The 22621-nt window shown below is 39.4% G+C and overlaps 1 protein-coding gene across 20 annotated transcripts in view; it reads left to right on the top strand.

The window, feature by feature from the left end:
- The window catches only part of LOC133560538 (pleckstrin homology domain-containing family A member 5-like), a 162527-nt gene that overhangs the window by 135679 nt on the left and 4227 nt on the right, over positions 1-22621 (top strand). For 7 of the 20 annotated variants that reach the window (XM_061913147.1, XM_061913155.1, XM_061913151.1 and 4 more), the window contains 11 exons: positions 1202-1303; positions 1371-1479; positions 1563-1609; positions 4143-4358; positions 11915-12050; positions 14853-14977; positions 15872-16063; positions 17270-17386; positions 19069-19191; positions 20675-20817; positions 21556-21716. In XM_061913147.1, the coding sequence (XP_061769131.1) occupies positions 1202-1303; positions 1371-1479; positions 1563-1609; positions 4143-4358; positions 11915-12050; positions 14853-14977; positions 15872-16063; positions 17270-17386; positions 19069-19191; positions 20675-20817; positions 21556-21716 (1471 nt within the window). Of the gene's footprint in view, positions 1-1201; positions 1304-1370; positions 1480-1562; positions 1610-4142; positions 4359-11914; positions 12051-14815; positions 14978-15871; positions 16064-17269; positions 17387-19068; positions 19192-20674; positions 20818-21555; positions 21717-22621 lie in introns of those variants that run through there. The other 13 variants (XM_061913145.1, XM_061913146.1, XM_061913154.1 and 10 more) reach the window with 13 other exon arrangements.

Genomic DNA, 22621 nt, shown 5'->3' with positions numbered 1-22621 from the left:
TACAATCCTTTAAATCTCTTATTCATCAAAAACGACAAGCAACAAATCTGGAATCTATTTCTGTTGTTATTGAAGTATGTACTTGTGTTTCGAGACTCTAGTTCTGTCTCTCGATTTCTCCATGTCCGCGACAAAAAGCGAGTTTCAGCGAGCGTAACGTCACACTTGCGTCGTGCTGCTTAAAAGTTGCCATTGTCATCTTAGATTTTGTAGCTCGCTGTCGAATACATTAAAGTACGCCCACAGTGCGGACATGGTGCTTCTGCACCAGACAACCTGCTCCATAAGGCTTACGTCATCACAACATTCAGTTTCAGCAGTGCTGTTCTGGAGAATAAAGCATGTCTTTTTTTGGCGGCGTAATTTTTGGTTCATCACTAGTCAATAGTGCGCAAATAATAAACTATGTTATCCATTCATACTGTTACTACCTGCTGGTCATAAAGTGTATGTTTGTGTGTTATGATGTTCGTTTTTGCCATGGTCTTAAACACACTGTGTTGTCAGAGAATGAGGAAGTATTATTGTGTGTCTCGAAGTGAGGCACAGAGACGGACGTGTGTGCATGGAGAAAATCCATCCATCCATCCATTTTCTACCGCTTATTCCCTTTTTGGGGTCGCGGGGGGCGCTGGCGCCTATCTCAGCTACAATCGGGCGGAAGGCGGGGTACACCCTGGACAAGTCGCCACCTCATCGCAGGACGAAGGTCCTGCATGGAGAAAATACTTATTGGAATTGGGCCCGTAGTTAGCATAAGATTGGCAAAAAAAAGCTAAAAAGAGCGTCAGACTTGTCTTCTTTTGGACACTACAATACATTAATACTTAACATGGTTTTCAAGCTAAAAAACATAATTTGTAAGGTGCGGCAGCTAATATTTTTGCCGTGGTACTCCCCCACGATCAAATACATTAACGGGAAACCTTGAACATTGATGTTAACGATTTTAAAAAAGGCACAGAAATTTGCAGCCCTTGTCGGAAGTAAAAAATAAAGATTATTGTGACCTAAGTAATCTTTACTTTTAAAAAGAGAGTTTTGTAACTTTTGTCATTAAAAAAATGCTCTAAACTAACATTAGAGAACATGTGTCTGGAAACATGAATGTTAATTTTAGAGAACATATGTCTGGAAACATGAATGTTAATTTTCTAGCAGATTTTATATCCTAATAACCTGCTTTCTAACTTGGTTTCAGGAGCTGGAACGTTCGTGGCGGGAGTACAATAAGTTAGAGGGTGATGTCACCTTGGCCAAGTCTAACCTTTTGGAGCAGCTGGAAGCCCTGGGCAGCCCACAGGTTACACAAATAATGCAAATTTTCCCTCAGTTATTGACATCTAAACTGTACTGCTGTGTGTCTTTAGACAGAACCTCCAAGCCATCGACACATTCAGATCCAGAAGGAACTATGGAGGATCCAGGATGTGATGGAGGCACTGAGTAAAAACAAACCACAGCGCAGCACAGATAGCAGTAGGTGTCTCAAATAAATGACATGTCAGTTTTGTTTATTTTTTGCTTGATCTGTCACTTTTAAAATGACAATTTGATTTCAGCAGATTGGTCTGATTCCAAGCCACTCTCTAGTCTACAAAAGAATGAGGTAGGCTTCTGTGTCAACATTGATGAACATTTATTGCGGTATTTAGAAAAATACCAATCGACTCTGAGCATTTATCATCCCCAATACAGTGGAACTCATTTAAGTTGATCTCATTTACCAAATCGACCAGTTCATAAAGTCCTGGTTCACAGCATGCTTTTTGCTATTATCAAAGTGTCTTAAGTCACCATTAAATTTAAAAACCTTTATGTTAGGGTCTTGTTAATTTCTTGAATTATCGCTTGCGGGTTTTTGTAAAAGTAGATTTGTGGATAAATGAAAAATATTTTGTTATCGCCCATCTCTTTCTGTCTCTGTCACATTGGTGCTCATTTTCGGTTGTGTCGACAACTGCTTATTTCAGCAGATTTGAGGATGTCTACATCAATGGGTTCCACTGTAAAATGTAGGATATTAATTTGTTTATTTTAATACAATAAAATATATATGTGTTAAGAATAAAAATGTTTCTTGGTGGAAAAAGTAAGATTTTCTCTGCGAAATCTGGACTTAATTTGGGTCTAATTTAAAAAAAATGTAAAAAACTCAATTTGAACTAAAATCCTGTGTATAAATATGCTTAAAGCAATAAAAAAATTGGATAAATTACAAAATATTGTATTATCACCTGTTCAAAGCTTGTATTTAATAAATTAGAAGCGGAGATCTTAGACTCCATACAAAATGTATTGGTGTCAAGTAAATTAACAGTTGAATTACAGACTGTATAAAATTAACAAAATAAGATAAATTATTTATTTAATATTATAAATGGGCAGCACAATGGAAGAGAGGTTACCTGCCTCACAATACAAAGGTCCTGGGTTCAATCCTGCGCTTGGGATCTTTCTGTGTGGAGTTTGCATGTTCTCCCTCCGAGTACTACGGCTTCCTCCCACCTCCAAAGACATGCACCTGGGGATAGGTTGATTGGAAACACTAAATTGACACTAGTGTGTGAATGTGAGGGTGAATGTTGTCTATCTGTGTTGGCCCTGCGATGAGGTAGCGACTTGTCCAGGGTGTTCCCCGCCTTCCGCCCGAATGCAGCTGAGATAGGCTCCAGCACCCCCGCAACCCCGAACGGGACAAGTGGTAGAAAATGGATGGATGGATGGATGGATTATAAATGTGTGAGTAATATTTAACACTAAATAATATGGGTGTCAAAAAAATTAGATTTCCGAATGAATCCCGATTCTTAGTTGTAACTAATCTTAATCGATTCCATAAAATCTCAATTTTTTTTTTTTTTTGGTCAGCCACTCAGGCATATATTGTTGATGTAGATGCTCATTTCTACGGTACAGATTAACTTTGGAAAAGAGAAGGGTGGGTACCTTCTCTTGTTTTATTTGTATTTGACTTTATTAAATGTTTGGGAAGAATTTTATTAAACAAAACCAGTTTTTTTAAATAATATAGCAATTTATAGGAGCTGTTATCTATTTTAAGGAGGAATGTAGTTAATCATATAACTGACACCCAATGTTGTTAAACAATTATGGATTTTGAACAGAGAATCGATTCTGAATCAAATCGTTGCCCCCAAGAATCGAAATTGACTGGAATCGTGTACTGCCCAAAGTTTCACAGCCCTACTAGATAACACAGTTTAGCATAAATGATGCATGTTCAATGGTGATATTTCTGTTGTTGCTCCTCATTGACGTGGGTACGAGAGTATATCATTCGATTTAAAACAATCGAAAAGCCTACAGTCAATAGAAATGACAAGCTCTGCTTCCAAATATCAAATTGGCCAATACATCATAGAAAACTGACGCTGTATGGGTCGATCTATTGTTCCTTATGTAAATTATTGAAGTGTAACTGCGTGAAAAAATATATAACACTGAACTGACATTAAATGCGGCGCTTCATTTATTTAAAATACATTTATGAACAGAAAACCACACTAATTAGACAAGATTTAAAAAAAACAAAATTGTGATTGTATTTGTTTTTGACAATTTTCCCATTTCCACCAAGTGTTTGTGGTTTGGAGTTTCCTTAGACTTAGCTGGTGTTTGTTAATATAATTATTAAATATGACTATGTAGCACTTGGTATAGAGGTATTTCCAGCACTAATTTGAGGTTTATTTGATATGACAAAAAAGATTTAACTTCAAGCTGGATCTTATACGCTGTAGACCCATTGTTAATTAATGTAAGCATGTTACTAATCCAAGAACTGTAGAATGGCCTGGAGTCATACATCTCCCTTTATTGTGGCCACTACCTGTGTTTTTAGAACTTCAAACCCCACACTAAACTAAGATAACTTGCTACATACAGCCTGATCACAAGTCACATTGATCATCTTACATAAACCCTACATCCAATGAAAGCTATATAATATTGGCATAGTAATGGAATTATCAGTGTCAAAAGTGTAGCTAAAATATCTCATGCACATTTTTTGACTTGGTTTCTTGCAACAACAAAAACACCAATTGCATCCTTTGGCATCATATCAGTGAGTATATCTAGTTTTCTGGAATGAAAACAGCTGTGTTAACTGTTAACAGGCAGTGACGTTGCTGCCACTCAGTCCTCTCAAGGACAACAATGGCCTTCCCCCTCGTCCTCCACTTCCACAGTACTACTATTCATCAGAGCACCCCCCTCACTTGCACCCCCACCATCCAAACTCCAGCGGTCGTCCACCTCCTTACACACAACGTCCTGAGGACCGCAAAACCGGCTCTAGGAATGGCCCGCACTGTGTAAGGGCATCAGAAAAGGTCCATACTTGTCCACTTACAGTATTTGCTTTCATTGTCGGCTGTGATGTCCATCGACCAGTACACAAAATCATCTGCTGAGAATTCTGTGTGCTTACTATTATTTCTACATTATCCTCATGTTTGTAATTTTTAAACATCCTGAAAACGCTTCAGTTGACCTGCAAAAACGGTAGGCAATAGGGGTGTGGGGAAAGAATTGATTCGAATTTGAATTGCGATTCTCACGTTGTGCGTTTCAGAATTGATTCTCATTTTTAAGAAATCGATTTTTTTATTTTTTATTTTATTTTATTTTATTTTATTTTTTTTGTCAATCCAACAAAACAATACACAGCAATACCATAACAATGCAATCCAATTCCAAAACCAAACCTGACCCAGCAACACTCAGAACTGCAATAAACAGAGCAATTGAGAGAAGACAAAAACACAACACCTGCGATGGGGTGGCGACTTGTCCAGGGTGTACCCAGCCTTCCGCCCGATTGTAGCTGAGATAGGCGCCAGCGCCCCCCGCGAACCCAAAAGGGAATAATGCGGTAGTAAATGGATGGATGGATGGACAAAAACACAACACAGAACAAACCAAAAGTAGTGAAACAAAAATGAATATTATCAACAACAGTATCAATATTAGTTATAATTTCAGCATAGCAGTGATTAAAAATCCCTCATTGACATGATCATTAGACATTTATAAAAATAAAAAAAAAGAACAATAGTATCACAGTGGCATAGCATCTCATAAGATTGACAACACACTGTGTCCAATATTTTCACAAAGATAAAATAAGTCATATTTTTGGTTCGTTTAATAGTCAAAACAAATTTACATTATTGCAATCAGTTGATAAAACATTGTCCTTTACAATTATAAAAGCTTTTTACAAAAATCTACTACTCTGCTTGCATGTCAGCAGACTGTGGTAGATCCTGCTGAAATCCTATGTATTGAATGAATGGAAAATCCTTTTAAATCGGGAAAAAATCGTTTTTTAATCAAGAAACGCGTTGAATTGAAAAAAAAATTGATTTTGGATCAAATCATGACCCCAAGAATCGATATTGAATCGAATCATGGGACACCCAAAGATTCGCAGCCCTAGTAGGCAATACTGCAAATTTTAGTATTGATCCAATACTGACTAAATACAAGGTCATTGTTTCTGATAATACAGTATTTCCAGAATAAAACAAGTTTTCAATTGTATCATATACACTTCAACTGTTTGAGTGAATATATAGTAAATTGTGCAAAATCAGTAAACAATAGCAAAAACTATTACAGTATTGGCTCCATTAAAATGATTTAACTTTTTGCTTCCAAAAAGCTTGTGTCCAGGGACTATATATCAATAACCACAATATGAAAAACACACATTTGTAAATATGAACTACAAATATCAATGTCATTACACTAGTATCAATCCAATACTAATATTAGCCGTGGTATCAATACTAGGGATGTAATGATATTAAAATCTCACGGTATGATATCACTGTATTAAGGCCATGGTACGATATTATTTCGGTAATGTCAAAAAAAGATGACTTGGAAAAAATTCCTTAGTATTACAAATTAAGTGCTGGTTTTGTTAAGGTACTTACTGTAAAGAAACAAAATCCCAATGCTCAAATTTTGTAATCTAATAGGAGGTATTTTCAAAGTGCAAAGAACAGTGAAGGAACAATGTTTGAAGTAAAAAACAAACGTGCAAAAAACTTTCAGATTAGTGTTTTTAAAGTGACATTATAAACATGCTGTCATGAGGAAAACTTGACTGAAAGGCCCCACACATTGATATTTGGTGTAGTTTACAATTTGGTTTTGTGTCAAACTTTTCTGGGTGATAATTAGTCAAGTGACTTCTCATGTTGTTTGTATTGTAGGACTTGCTGAAGATGGCAGTTTACAATATCTGCAAACTTTTACTTGGTCTTCTCTTTCTTTTTCGTTGGCACAGGCTTTCCTGCTAGCCTGTGCTAAGCCGTTCTTTTTAATTGTACGTAACATTTAAAATATTACGCAACACATTAAAACAGTTAATGGGTGGCGTAAAATATTCTGGTCACAATACTCCAAGGATCAAGAATTATGGCCCACTTAAAATACTCTATTGAGATCAGGTAGTTTTGAAGGGTGAGGACAACGACTGGGCTCGGAAAAAATTAATGGTCTTTGGGGAGACATACAGTACAGAGCAAGAGGATTCCATTAATCTTTAAATACTTGTCGCGATCTGGTGAGCATTGCAGCGTGACCCCAAGGATGCAGAGAATGACAGGTGGAATGCAAGTAAAAAAAACAATTCCTCACAAAACTAAGCATTGAATCAAAACAGCAGACAAAGCATTAATCTCAAACGGAAGAATGATTCATCACTGAAGGAGGGACCCAGGTGGAACTAAATAGAGCTAATAATACAAGGAACAGGTGTGCTGACAGAACATGGAACAGAAAGTAAAGGTACTGCAAAACACAGAGACCAAACAGGAAACACTCACTAAACAAGAGCACCAGGACAGGAAGTGATTTTAAACACAGGAAAACCCAAACATAACCAAACTGTCAGTAGCACTTCTGACAGTAGCCCCCCTTTCTATAACGGATTCCAGACGTTAAGTTTAACAAAAAGTCCAAAACCAAGGGAGGGTGGAGGGAGGAATGGTGGAAAGTTGCCAAACTGCACTCCTGCCTCCTCTTTTGGCCAAATGGGGCAGGAGGCACAAAGATGGCCGGGTTGTCCACAATAGAGGCACACCTCCGATCTAAACCATCTGAGGCGCTTGTCAGCAGAGAGACGGGTCCAACCGAATTGCATAGGCTCTTCACCTGAGGACCCTAAGGGCAGGGTTTGGGGTACAGGATGTCAGGGTTCATCCGGCAAAAAAAACACAGTCGATGGAAGGAGCAGTAGACTTGGAGGGAAAAGTTTTGCCTTGCCACTGGACTATTTGGTCTGAAATCTTGATGGCGGCGGTAATAGCCTCATCTAAGGAATCAAGCTCCTGCCTCTGTGTGATCTCCCTGCCAATGGCCCGGTTGAGCCCACTTTGGAAGGCGGCAAGCAGTGCCTGGTCATTCCAACCAGATTCAACGTCCAAGGAACAAAACTCGCTGGCAAACTCTCTCACAGAACGTCTGCCTTTGCAGAATCTCAAAAGCTGCTGACCGGCCTGTTGTCCACAAAGGGGTGATCATAAATCCGCTTGAGCTCAGCGGCGAAGAGAGCAAAGGACAGAGCTGCGGGGGAATTTTGCTCATGCAGGGTATTGAAGTAACTGAGGGGACACCCCTCAAGAATGCTGGCAATGAAAGCTATTTTGGTTGCCACATGAACAAAGCAAGTTGGCTGAGCATTAAAGGTGAGCGGAACTTGGGTTAGGAATTTACGGCAGGTGTTGGCGTGGCCAGAATACTTTGCAGGAGGTGGAAGATGAGGCTCAGCTGCTGGGACAACTGGTGCTGGGCGAGGGGCAGCGCCATCGGCTTGAATTGGTTCTGCTTGCGAAACCTGCAGTGGAACAGCACAGATGGTCTCAAGCTTAGTGGTAATCTTTGACACCTCATCCACCAGGGTCAGAAGGAGTTGTTGGTGATTTCCCCGACGCTGACCCTGGTTGCTAACGACCTTGACCCTTTCAAAGTCTGCTGGGTCCATTCGGGCCTGATCGTTCTGTCACAATTTAACAAACTGGTGGACCCAAAAGCAGACAAGAAGACATCCAAAGTCCAAAGGTTTTAATTTAAACTAACAAGGGATGAAAGAGAGCAGTAGTCAGCTGGAATGGAGGTGTTTGGCAGGCAGGCAGGCCGGCTTGTAGTAGGTAGACACTGAAGGCAGAGGAAAACAGGGATAAGTCGAGGAGCAAAATCACCAGGAGCAAAAAACACAAAAGCAGCAGATCAGTAAGTTCCTAAAAAATGCTAGAATGCCAGGAATACTGGCTAGAAGCTTTACCGTGTGTAGAACTGTGAAACGATCTGGCAGCGCCGTGTAAGAAGACCACGGCTTTTATGGATTGAAGGTGATGAGAAGATGGCAAGCAGGTGAGTGAGATGATCAGTGACAGGTGTGCCAAACTGGGACGTCAGGAACAAAAACTCTGCCCACACATAACCACACGCACAGACAAACACATATAAACACAAGACACTGCAGGGACTGTGACAGTGACTCACTGGCTGGATCATTTCTCTCATCTCTGATTTCCACCATGACCACCCTGACAAGCCCGGTGGATCGCCTGGGGGGGGCGTTTGGTGAGGAGGAGTCACTGTCACAGTCCTTGCACTGTCTTGTGTTTCTGTGTTTGTCTGTGTGGGGTTATGTGTGGGCGGAGTTTTGGTTCCTGGCTTCCCAGTTCGGCACACCTGTCGCTGATCATCTCATTTACCTGCCTGCCATCTTCTCATGACCTCCAAACTATAAAAGCCGTGGTCTTCTCACACGGCTTGCCAGATCGTTTCACAGTTCTACAAGTGGTAGCGCTTCTAGCCAGTTTTCCTAGCATTTTTGATGATCTTGTTGATTTGCTGCTTTTGTTTTTATTGCTCCTGGTGTTTTTGTGCCTCAATTTACCCCTGTTTTCATCTGCCTTCAGTGCCTACCTACTACAAGCCTGCCTGCCTGCCAAACACCTCCACTCCAGCTGACTACTCCTTTCCCGCATCCCTCATTTGTTTAAATAAAACCTTTGGACTTTGGATCTGTCTTCTTGTCTGCTTTTGGGTGCCCTAGTTTGTTAAATCGTGACAGTACTAGAGTCAGGAATACAACAGGATGGTGCAAATTGGCTAGTTATTTATGAACTTTATACCTCTTCACAGTTCTGTTTATATATTGGTAGCATGGCACATTCGTAACGTTCTTTAGGATTTTTTCTATTTGTGGCAGCTAGGGATGGGTACCTTTCACATTTAAATCGATACGCAGCCAGTTCCCGGTACTTTGGAATCAATACTGATATTCAATGGTACCAATTTTCGGTACGTTTGTGAGTGTTCATGTTTTAATAAATTCAACAATTTAGGAATGAGCTGTACCGTTCATTTGTTATCTTGTTTACCTACACTGTGTCTCATTTGCTAGTATGGAACTGTACTATTAAATCAAATTTGCTTACAGTTGCATTTTCAAGGTGTTGGACGGGAGTAGTGTATAGGTTACGGCAGAGTCGTGTATAGAGAGAGTATGGACAATTAAACGAGAGGTGCCATGTTTGGTAACAAGGACGTGCGGTTGTGCCCGGAAGCACAGCTTGAGTTGTTATGGTGTTAGTTGTTATGGTGTTAGTTGTTCTGGCGTTAGTTGTTCTGGTGTTAGTTTTCCTGATGAAATCAACCAAAATAATAAATCTAAATATACTCCTAAATATACTCCTGCTCATAAACTTACAATAAGACATGTTTTTATTTCATCAAAGTACTATATAATAATTTTGAAGCAATTTTGTGGCCGTTTTTGATGCACCTCACGGTATATTCAAGTAGTGTTTAGTAACCAACGGCTCTTTAACACGCTCTCGTCTGTGAAATGTACGTTAGAAAATACACAACGACCAAAAATACACGTATTACCCTCATTTTGCCAAATCCTCATTTGATTTGGACCAAAAATTACAGATAAATTATGAATTTTGCGTGAAGTATGTCAACTGTGGTGTCTACCTCCAATGTATTTGTAATCACTGCACTATATATGCCTGTGCATTTACTTTTTCTGTTTTTAATATGTTTCATAGGTTATGCTGTGGCGAGTCATAGCTTCCTGATATCTTTATCACCATATTAACCTGAATACCGAACTAATGCTGATTTTTACTGCAATATTTACTAATTTAGTTTGGATTATTGGTGACATATGCAAAAAAAGTGCAATTTTGAAGCAAAGTCTTATCAGGGTATGTGTATTAGTTCACTATTACTGAGAGTGCAATATACCATGTTTCCCATTTGTATTTATGCTTGCTTACCTCACACAAGAAACTGTTGTTATTGGCTTGCCAACCTTCAAGTCGCATATTTTTCTCCTTTCGCCGTTGCGGGAAACATATGCTATGGCTTCAAACTGGTACGTAACATGGCGTCCTGTATTACGTAGGTAAATGCTTTTTGACCAATGATTGAGAAGATCGCTTGACTCTGGACTACGATTTGTTGCTTAAGGTAGGAAGTAGTCTTTGCCATTAGGTTGAATGTGTCAGTGTTACCTTTTGTTAAGTTTATACTCTTGAGTATTATATTTTTTACACACCAGTTTTTTGATTAGTTGCTGTTCAACATAACTTAACTTAGAGGTGTTGAAATCACAATGTAAAATCTCTAATGCTATTCTTTAGGATGTCTAAGGCAAGTCAAATGTAAAGTAGCATCGGGCCAGCACATTTTGAAAAATGGAGCCTTACTGTTTTTAAACGCCTTTTTCTTGCTTTGTCGACACTTAAATTGTAACATTACCTAAAAGCAGTCGGGCTTAGCCCACTCTGAGGGCTTGACTGCTTGTTTCCAAAGTATTGAAATATGTTACCTTTTGATTTTACGTGAAGTACCTGGAGTACCGACGGACTCCGGTTGGAAACTACAAAAGTACAGAATTCGGTACCTATCTATGGTGGCAGCTACACTAGTGACTGCTACCATGTAATGTTTGCAGTGTTATGCTAACAGTAAGTTTATTGCAATTCAATAAACACAAGTAAAGTTGTAGTCATAAGGAGCATATTTGCACCTTACTTAACGTGTTTTTAGGTTTACCAAAAATGTTACCACACAGCCACACTAGCTGGCATCCGTTACATATATTCTTTGACGAAAGCAGACTTTCTGGTCAGGTGACTCGAGGAAAGATTTATTCAATCCATGCCGTTAAGCGTACTGAAGATGCATTTCATTTTTTTATTTTTTTTTCTCGTGAGTCATACACACCAGCATCATCCAAACAAATGTATGTGTATGTTTTTGTGAGGTTTGAATGCATGCTATTTTATGCATGATAAAAATAAGTAAAAAATAACTTCTGTTATGAAGTGGAAACCGTTTATGTCGACAACCCATATTTGTTGACTAACTCAAGTCTCGGTCCACCGAGTTCTTATTACTAAAAAGTGATAGTCCACTTCTGCTTTCAGACCAGAGGGATAATTTCTTTAAAAAATCTGGCCTTTTTTTTTTTTTTTTACATTTTCCCTATAGTTCTGGCCAAATTCAAAAGTACAAGGGCATATGAAGGCTTTTTTGTAGTTCATGTCGACGGCAGTCCAAGAAGCGTCGACATTAACGGGTACCACTGTATCAGATGTTTATGTTATGTTATATTAAATGTTTGCCTATTAGATTGTATTTTACAAAAGTAAAACAATAGCAATGAATACCAGTTACAAAATACTGTCATCAATTGTAGACAAAATGGTCATTTAGCAACGTGTTGTCTTTGCTTGCTTAGAGATCAATACAATACCAAATGTACTATATTTAATAGCCATCTTGCATGCGTCTCCATGTGTCCCAGTGTTGCCGTGTGGTCGTACTTAAAGCACCTATGTCCTCACAGCAAGGTCCAGACTATCGGTTATGTAAGAGTGAACCTGAGCTGACCACAGTCAAAGAGGAAGTAGACGAGGCCAACAGCGAGAACAAGGACAAGAATGAAAGTGCCCTGGAGAATGACAATATTGTAGCCTCCAAAGGTGATTTTACATATTTTGAACTTCAGCTTGTACATATGTTCATACATCGGTTCAGCTAACAAACAACAAACTAGCAAGTTGTTTGGGTTAAACCCAGTCCTACATGTAGAAGTGTAAAAAGAATAGGAAGTTTTGATGGATGGTTTTTAACCCTTCAAAACCCTTAAATGTCTTAAAATTTGTAATTTTTATACTTTTTGAAACCTTAAAGGGGAACGGCACTTTTTGGGGGGAATTTTGCCTATCATTCACAATCCTTATGTAGGACAAGAACACATTTTTCTTTTTTATGCATCCTAAATATTAAATAAATGCGATGAAAAGTCTGCTTACAATGGAGCCTAAGGGAATCGCTCAATTCTACCTATAGAGCCCCTAAAAACCATCCAAACACCTCCATTAAGTTTGTATATACATGATGGAAGTATATACTGTATGTAATGTATTAACAGGCACATTTATAGCAATATTTAATATTTACGTATCTTGATTCTGTCCATAAAAAAATTATGAACAGAATCGGTGACAAAGGGCAACCTTGGCGGAGTCCAACCCTCACTGGAAACGTGGACAGAATTTCTAGGCGCAGTCAAGGCATTGAGGGGTTCCGGTTTGGTGGCCGCGGGATTAGGTCTCTGCTTTTTGCAGACGATGTGGTCCTGTTGGCTTCATCTGGCCGGGATCTTCAGCTCTCACTGGATCGGTTCGCAGCCGAGTGTGAAGCGGCCGGAATGAGAATCAGCACCTCCAAATCCGAGTCCATGGTTCTCTCCCGGAAAAGGGTGGAGTGCCATCTCCGGGTTGGGGAGGAGACCCTGCCCCAAGTGGAGGAGTTCAAGTACCTAGGAGTCTTGTTCACGAGTGGGGGAAGAGTGGATCGTGAGATCGACAGGCGGATCGGTGCGGCGTCTTCAGTAATTGTACCGATCTGTTGTGGTGAAGAAGGAGCTGAGCCGGAAGGCAAAGCTCTCAATTTACCGGTCGATCTACGTTCCCATCCTCACCTATGGTCATGAGCTTTGGGTCATGACCGAAAGGATAAGATCACGGGTACAAGCGGCCGAAATGAGTTTCCTCCGCCGTGTGGCGGGGCTCTCCCATAGAGATAGGGTGAGAAGCTCTGTCATCCGGGAGGAACTCAAAGTAAAGCCGCTGCTCCTTCACATGGAGAGGAGCCAGATGAGGTGGTTCGGGCATCTGGTCAGGATGCCACCCGAACGCCTCCCGAGGGAGGTGTTTAGGGCACGTCCAACCGGTAGGAGGCCACGGGGAAGACCCAGGACACGTTGGGAAGACTATGTCTCCCGGCTGGCCTGGGAACGCCTCGGGATCCCCCGGGAAGAGCTAGACGAAGTGGCTGGAGATAGGGAAGTCTGGGCTTCCCTGCTTAGGCTGCTGCCCCCGCGACCCGACCTCGGATAAGCGGAAGAAGATGGATGGATGGATGGACGTATCTTGATCATTTTAAGCAAACGGCGATGCATTAATTTCAAAATCGCATCACGACATTTGATTTTTTTCACTGATTACTGCTCACTGCAGATTTCTTGAAAGCCAACAAACAAAATAAAACATCAATTATTGTATAAAGTCTGCTGTCCTTAGAAGGCCAATTGATAAAATATTTTGGATAAAAAATGAATCATAATCCTCGCAAAAAAAGGGGGGTGGAACCAAGCGTCTTTTCTCCAAATTGGATGCCAAAGTTGACCAACTTGTGGGAATATATCCTCAATCTTCCACCATGAAGGTTGATGCATGATTTATGATCTAAAATAAACTTCCACGAGTAAGGACATGAGGAAACACCTCACCAGTCCATCGTTTCAACATTGGCACACAAGCTTTTAGTCACAGCTTTGCTATAAATAGTTTGTCTGCGTTAGCGTTTGTATTAACATGAGTAATACTTGGTTACTATTTAGGTCACTGACGAGTTAGAATGCATAAAAAAGAAAAATACATCCGTCATAATCCATCCATCCATCATCATGTCTTCCTTAATGATTGTGAACAATAGGCAAGATTCCCAAAAATGTGCAGTTCCCCTTAAGGTGACAAAAAGGAAACATTTTATAGTGATTATCGTGTGACTATCCCGGCAGCGTGTCAAGTAAGCGAGCTCAATTTTGCCATTAAAGGTCATTTGAAAGCCATTTATTGTTATTTATTATGTTTTAATAGGGCGTCAAATATTACAATTCAACAGTTTTTTATTACTTTTCTTTCATTATTTCATATAAAGCGAGCTAAGAAAATATGAACGGGATTTTATCCTTAAATTTTTCTTAACATTTCTATGAAAAGCATTTGTTGCTAAGAGACTCAATGCATTTTACAATGTTAATGATTTTCAATCAGTGTTTTTTTATGACTTCAATTTGAAGTACGTTTATGCTATTTTAGGAATATAGCTATTAAAAAATAAGGAATACATTTACCATGATGTCACAAATGTATTTTACTGTACGTGTTCCACTTGGTCTGTGCTGTATTCCCCGACATTTTACTTCAAACACAAACGGCTCTGGCTTCATATGGGTTGTACCACCAATAACATCTCAATTTCAAATTGTTTTAGTATAAATTATAGTATAGTCGCCACTCGTAACACTAAAATTCCTAAATTGCATCTGTGCCCACCAAGATAATCCAGCCAGGTATACTCAACACAAATATTAGAATTTGAAGCCAATTGCAATTTTTGGATAAGACTATTTTTCTCACAATTTTGCATCATTTGTGAAATGGAAATAATTTTTCAGACACAACATCTGTGTGTCTGAAATGTGCTTCCTCCAGCTGTTCCCCCCTATCCAGTGGGCATTGTTCCCCCTAGGACCAAATCTCCCATGAACCCTCCCGAGTCCACAACTATCGCCTCCTACGTCACCCTGAGGAAGACCAAAAAGCCAGAATCCCGATCGGTATGTTTTGCTTTTTAGCATTAACCAAGACCGCCAAAATATTTCATGCATTAGAACATGCTTATGTCGACAACCCATCTATGTCAAACAACTCAGTTCACCGTGTTTTTCTTTTTACAAAAAATTGTAAATTGACTTCTTCATACACGGTTGATAAGATTGAAAAGTAGGTTCAGTCTGTTTATGTTGACGTGTTGTATTATTTTTGAAAAGTAGGTTCAGTCTGTTTATGTTGACGTGTTGTATTATTTTTGAAAAGTAGGTTCAGTCTGTTTATGTTGACGTGTTGTATTACTTAAATACAGGATTCTGTCACTATTACTAAGAGGCATGAAATAACAGCAATATTATAACTGTCTAGTTAAGCTCTGCTTCTTCCTACTCCATTTTGGGCATGTTGTAATGAGAAACTTGAAATATCTGATGTATCATTATGTAACTAGATGCATGTTTGAAACACTTAAACGATAAACCACATAAGCACAGTGACTTTTTGTTCAGTGCAAAGTAAATAAAAGCATAGTTATATAAACTTGATAGTGCCACAGCAACTAACAAAATGCACCGATTTAATTATATTAAAAATCTATTGTCATTGTAGTCAAGACATATAACACAATCAACACCGCTGCTTTGTTAAATAAGATAATATAATATAATGAAAACAGAAGAATCAAGATAAAAATGTACACATATGGAGGAAAACCATATCAAACGGCCTCAATTATTGCAAATTTTCTTTGTCTCTGGCCAAAATAACGAGTAAAAGTGCAAGCAATGCATAGTTTTGGATATATTGACAAACTCGTACATCGATGTGAGTCAGCCAGTCCGCACGACATAAACCGTTTTCCGCTGTATTTCTTAAAATAAGTCGGAGGTATGTCTTTGCAGGATCGACCCAGAAGTGCAGTAGATCAGATTGGCTATGGCGAGAGAGAAGTGGGCCGACACAGGATGAGTGTTGAGGAGCAGATGGAAAGGATGCGGAGACACCAAGAGGCCTCTTCTCTGCGGGAGAAGAAGAGAGAGGCCCTATCCCGCTCACATTCTTTTAGCAAAGATGACCCCTATGTTATGCTGCAGGTAGTAATATTGTACTCTTGTGTACTTGTTTAAGTCACACTTTCAGCTTTGCAATGATTGGGGCTGTAATGAATGCATGTATTCATTTTCAGTACCGAAACAGAAGCTCTGTAGCTATCTCCCATCCTGTAAGAATTTCAGATGAGGGACAGGAAGTGTACTTTTTGTGTTACATTGCACCTGCTTAATCCCTAGTAACACTACATCTTAGAATATATACTTTATATAAAAATGTAAGCAGACATAGAGAATAACCTGCCAGCAGATTGTGAGTGCATTTTAATAATCATTGAACACAAAAGCGGGGCTGTTTTCTTTTCCTTATTGTTCCCTTACTGTACTGAAAAGGAATCGAACCGAGGCCTTTAAGGGGACCAATGATGAATTCCATATTTTTTGGTTCATAAGAGTTGTTACAATGTTAGATACTTGTGTCAAACAACGCCCAAGTGTCAAATCATAAGGTTCATGCATTTTGGCATGAGCTTGCACGCAGTTTTTGATGTCTATGTTTGTTGGGTTTTGCAGTCTGGCTAAGTTGTGACGTCACAGTTAGGTAGACGTACTGGTGTGGACATTAAATCAAGCTTTCTGCTCAGGCTATGAGGAAGCAAACAAATATTATTTACATCTAATCTTGGGATGTGCATATACAGTGACATATGAATCAATGTTTATTTGTACAGCACCTTAAATAAAATAATGCTGTTAAAAGCAGCTTTTTTATAAAGTCTGAATTGATCGGCAAGTGTGCAGGTGTACCTATTGATGTGACTGTTTATAAAGATTATTTTCGACTGTCTGGGGACCAAAATAGCGGTGATAACTTAAAGATACTGTACTATATTTAAACAGTACATTTTCAAAAAATAAATTATGACACTTTTGAAGAAGATGGGGCGTGGTTTCATTTGCAATCGGGAAATGCCTCCACAACCTAACATTTTCCAGACACACTCAAAAAAACAGGTTACAAAATGACTGTGGAGGAAAAATATAGAAAAATTTACACTAAACATATACAATGCACATTATCTAGACCACAAGGAGGTGTTTTGAATGTAGATTAAAATTATCACAGGTCTTCTTTATTACTGAGGTACATACCAAACACTTGCATTGCTAAAAATGTTAAGCATGCTGTAATAAACAATGAGCTTGTGATTGTATAGACTTTTATGGAAATGTACATGTGTGTGTAATCAGGCCCGAGCCCATACAGATGGAGCCTGTGCGGACCCAGTGGAGTTGGAAGCGGCCCTGCAGCAACTGAAGATGGCTCATAATGAGCAGAATACAGAGAGCTGGCTGACTACATCTCAGGTTGATGGAATTTCATATATTCACAGTCAAACATGTGAAAGTACAGGCTGAGACTAAATATGATAATAACTTTGCAATTATACTTGATTTGTTTGTACATTGGAATTAAAACCCTGTTTAGGTTATTACTCAACCTCTGATTTGTTGATGTTGTGAAACAGTTTATCCCATTGCAATTAGTGCAGTGATTGAGGTCTAGTGGTTTATACACTGGGGAAAATAAATATTTGATCACTTGCCTATTTTCTAAGTTTACAACCTTACAATAACATGAACAGACCATTCTTTCTATATTAGGTTTATTTTCATACACAGACAAAAAAACATTCAATGAAGTGTATATGAGTAAAATAAATACTGTATTTCTGTGTTGGCCCTGCGATGAGGTGGCGACTTGTCCAGGGTGTACCTTGCCTTCCGCTCGATTGTTGCTGAGATAGGCACCAGCGACCCCAAAGGGAATAAGCGGTAGAAAATGGATGGATGGATGCATAGGGCATTTGCAAATTGTAAATGAGTACTTTGTGGCGAGACCACATGATCAATTCACATTTTGTCATTTTGGGCTTGTCTTTCAACTTTCTCACAATCAACCTTATCCCACCAGGGGAAATATTGCATGGAACCCCAGAGTGACACAATCAACTCTTATCTTGTATTTTTTCAATTGATGAAATATGGGACCATTAATGGTGTCTTTCTCACCCGGCTTTTTGGTGATGGTCTTGTAATCCATTCCAGTCCTACGCAGTTCTACAATCTTATCACTGGGGTCTTTTGGTGGTAGAGACGTTTGATTGGAACAGACTGTTTCTGTGACAGGTGTGTTTCAAACAAAAAGGTTTAAAACAAAAAACTTTCTTAAAAGGACAGGACTAACTGTCATAGGTCAGGATGCTTGCGGGTTGGCAGGGAATCAAATACTTATGTCTCCTATCCATCCATCCATCATCTTCCGCTTATCCGAGGTCGGGTCGCGGGGGCAACAGCCTAAGCAGGGAAACCCAGACTTCCCTCTCCCCAGCCACTTCGTCTAGCTCTTCCCGGGGGATCCCGAGGCGTTCCCAGGCCAGCCGGGAGACATAGTCTTCCCAACGTGTCCTGGGTCTTCCCCGTGGCCTCCTACCGGTTGGACGTGCCCTAAACACCTCCCTAGGGAGGCGTTCGGGTGGCATCCTGACCAGATGCCCGAACCACCTCATCTGGCTCCTCTCGATGTGAAGGAGCAGCGGCTTTACTTTGAGTTCCTCCTGGATGGCAGAGCTTCTCACCCTATCTCTAAGGGAGAGCCCCGCCACACGGCGGAGGAAACTCATTTCGGCCGCTTGTACCCGTGATCTTATCCTTTCGGTCATGACCCAAAGCTCATGACCATAGGTGAGGATGGGAACGTAGATCGACCGGTAAATTGAGAGCTTTGCCTTCCGGCTCAGCTCCTTCTTCACCACAACGGATCGGTACAACGTCCGCATTACTGAAGACGCCGCACCGATCCGCATGTCGATCTCACGATCCACTCTTCCCTCACTCGTGAACAAGACTCTGCGACATAGCAAAGGAGTGGGATATATAAAGCACCGCTTCTTCCTACTTCTTTTCTGACATGTTGCTAAATGTATCTTGTTGAGCATGTCCAAAACAAATTAACCATGATAATTGTGTAATTCTGTCTCAATCAATAGGAGGTGCAGAGAGTAGAGGAGGCGGAAACTGACAAATGTGAAAAAGCATCGCAGGACAGGGAAATTAGGACGGAGAGTATATATCCCCTGCAACCTGAGGCCAACAACAACACAGAAAATGAGGTACCTCAGAAAAGTCTGGGTAGCTGCTGTACTTATTTTTGCTGGCAAACTATGACTTTGATTTTAACACCGGTTGATTTCAAGGACATCTAAACCATTGGTTCTTAATCTTTTTCGCCTTGAGGCCCACGGCCCACTCAAATATTACAGCGGAAATAGTCATCTTACTCTTGATTTTAATCGTATCCGATAATTATATCTAACCTACTTGCAGTTTTCAACCTTGTCAAATGAGATAAAACGTTGTTATCTATTCATTTCTTTCCAAGATAGTTTCCATGAGTTGTATTTATTCAACACATTAACCTGAGGCTTAGGTCAAGCTGATTAGAAAAATAAGTACCAACCAAATACACTGCATAAATAACTGATGAAAATAAATAAACATACAATTATCCATTCAGCCATTTTCTACCGCTAGTCCCTCTGGGTTTTTTTTGGTGGGTGCTGGAGCCTATCTCAGCTGCATTTGGGCACAAGACGGGAACATAAAAGTATGTTGTGATAGAATAAATAAGATACATTTGTAATGAATATGTTTCTTTACTAAACTGTCAAAAAATTAAACTGCAAATGAAAATAGAGCTTCACTACTTTTGTCATACATTTTACACTTAAGACATGCACTTGAGGATAGGCCGATTGGCAACACTAAATTAGCCCGAGTGTGTGAATGTGAGTGTGAATGTTTTCTGTCTATCTGTTTTGGTCCTGTGATGAGGTGGCCACTTGTCTAGGGTGTACCCCATCTACCGCCCGAATGCAGCTGAGATAGGCCACCGAGGGCACAAAGACCAAATGTCAGGACAGGAAGGCCATCAAATAAAACGGTCATAATTAATGTACTTAAAGGTTAATGGATGATTACATTTTTAATATGCTTTACTTTCAATAAATATATGAAGCTGTTCATTTTACAGAATTGTTAATTTGTCAAAATATAACATCCATATAATAAACAATCTTGAAAAAAAAAAGAAAACTGTTAATGAACACAACAGCTCAAGTAAAGACCGTGCTCTGCCTCCTTCTGCCTTCTTAACCTAAGCTGTCCAAAGCAAACAGCATTAATTTAATTGTTCTCCAGAGACAAACAGTATCAAATGCCATATTAAACAATTATTTTACTCTGGTTTAATCCACTAACAACACAACTGGGAAAGTGTTTGCCATTTTAGATTTTGCTTCTCATGAAAAATGCAGATATAAAAACTCACAATGTCACTTTGTGCCCCACTACAAACTTGTACATCTGATATTTTTAAACATCAACATTAAAGTATTTAAAAGACTTCAAGATTCATATCAATTTTTAACAAACTCATCATTTTCTGAACAATTACAGGGGAATTTTTGCCCATGTGTGTATGTTTGTGTTTTTTTCTATTGTACAGACAAATCCCATGATTGTTGTTTACAAAACACAAAATTACTTGCACTTTTGCAATTGATGGGACTTCATATTTGTGTTGGATTTTTTCAGCAGTGTGAGAGGCAGAGGGCAATGATTTTGGACCTGGGGATTGAGACCCACCATGTGGAGATTGTAAACCTTTGCCACATTGAAGATGAAAAAAGCACAGAAGAAGATATGCCCTGCTCCCTTACAAACGCCAATGAAAATAGGTGTGTATGAGGTTTTTTTGTCTTTCTGCCCGACCTCAATACATGTGACTGAAGTAGAAACTGATAGTTTTTTACCATTTAGGTATTATGGCCTGTTTATTCAGACTTCCCTGAATTTAAATAATCGAACCATATTTTTTTAAAGTGGTGAAAAATCATTTGCATTTATTGCCTGATGTTAAAGTCTGGTGTCAAGCACATCATTAACCATTGCTTAAGGCACCTTCAGTTACTGCTTGTTTTTGGTTTTTCCAATTCAATTTTGTCTCAAAAAACTACAAAACATTGTGTTGAGATCCAGCCTGAGTTTTTTTTTTTTTTTCCCCCCATTACAAAAATGACACCTTCAGTTGATAAAGAACATTGACAGCAGCAAGCTACTTCATCAATCAGTCAATCAATGTTTATTTATATAGCCCTAAATCACAAGTGTTTCAAAGGGCTCTACAAACCACAACTCCATCCTCGGTAAAGAGCCCACATAAGGGCAAGGAAAAAGTCACCCCTTTGGGACGTCGGTGACAGTGACAATGATGACTATGAGAAACTTTGCTTGTATACTTGCTTGTATAAACTTATACAAATGATGAGAGATTGGTCAAAGCCTATACATGCAAGAAGGATCTGATTTAGTCTATGTGCACTACTGTTTGTATGCGCTTTGAGAGCAATTCTCAACCGGTTTTAATGCAATAATTTGTGAAGGTACTGAGAAAAATATTCTCCTGTCGAATATAGGTTCCAGAGTCCTGATCCACAGACGCCAAGCCCTGAGCGAAAAGGGGAGGCAGATGTGATGCAACAAACCATCAGAGAGGAGAAGCTAGATAAAAGCCAAGAATCCTTCAAGCAGATAACAGCAGATGACAAGAAACACAACAATAACAATTTGTTAGCTTGTAAGTGATTACAACATTCCGTTGCACCGACGCATTGCTAGGCAGATTCATCAGTAGTTTTAAGGAATTGTCCCAAGTTTTTTCTTTCAAAGCCTCTTAAGAAGCAAATTCTTTACAGTGGAACCTCAATTTACAATCTTAGTGGGTTCTCGAACAGGGTTCATAATTAGAAAAGTTTGTATATTGAAGCAGATTTCTCCCCAAAATAAACTATATAAACATGAATAATGGTTCCAGCCTAGACAAAAGTCCATATTTTAGTAAAGGTTTGTACACTTCGGACACAATATAAAGCGCTATACAGTAGTGTATATCAAACAAACATAACACAGGGGTGATGGATCAATTTTTTTTATTTAATAACGAAGTAAAAACTAGCTTAACTGTTCTCATCTTCAGCTGCCCTGCTGACACACACACACTGTCTTTAATCCTGTGTTGTTCTCAGTTTGAATTTACAAAACTAATTTGACAAACAGGTCTCTTTAATGATTAGGAAGAAAAAGTACAATCCACTTTACCTTGTCGGTTAATCTTCTTGGCATGCAGCGGAAAGGGAGGGAGAGAGGGGAAAAGGCAGTGCTGACAGCGCTTTGGATAATTCCTGAATGTTTTAAAACACACATCGCTTATCCATGGCTTTTTTTGGACTTATATTGAGTTAGCTGAATGTTGAAAAAGGGCAAAAAAATATTTCAAAAGCACACAAAGTAGCACAGTAGCTAATGACAGCACTGCTCTGTTGACTGAATGAGCACTGAAGATTGATAAGCCCACAATGGATGTGTTGCCGGGCACAAAATGGCTGTGCTGCAGGGACACAATAAGTGGATGAAATTTTCTCCACCAAAGCTTTTTTTTTTTTTTAAATCAAAAAGTTTGTACAATCGGGTTCGTAAATCGAG

The sequence above is a fragment of the Nerophis ophidion genome, linkage group LG10 (assembly GCF_033978795.1).
Source record: "Nerophis ophidion isolate RoL-2023_Sa linkage group LG10, RoL_Noph_v1.0, whole genome shotgun sequence".
In the NCBI taxonomy this organism is placed as follows: domain Eukaryota; kingdom Metazoa; phylum Chordata; class Actinopteri; order Syngnathiformes; family Syngnathidae; genus Nerophis; species Nerophis ophidion.
The sequence above is the reverse complement of the archived record's forward strand: the minus strand, read 5'-3'. Positions and strand labels throughout refer to the sequence as shown.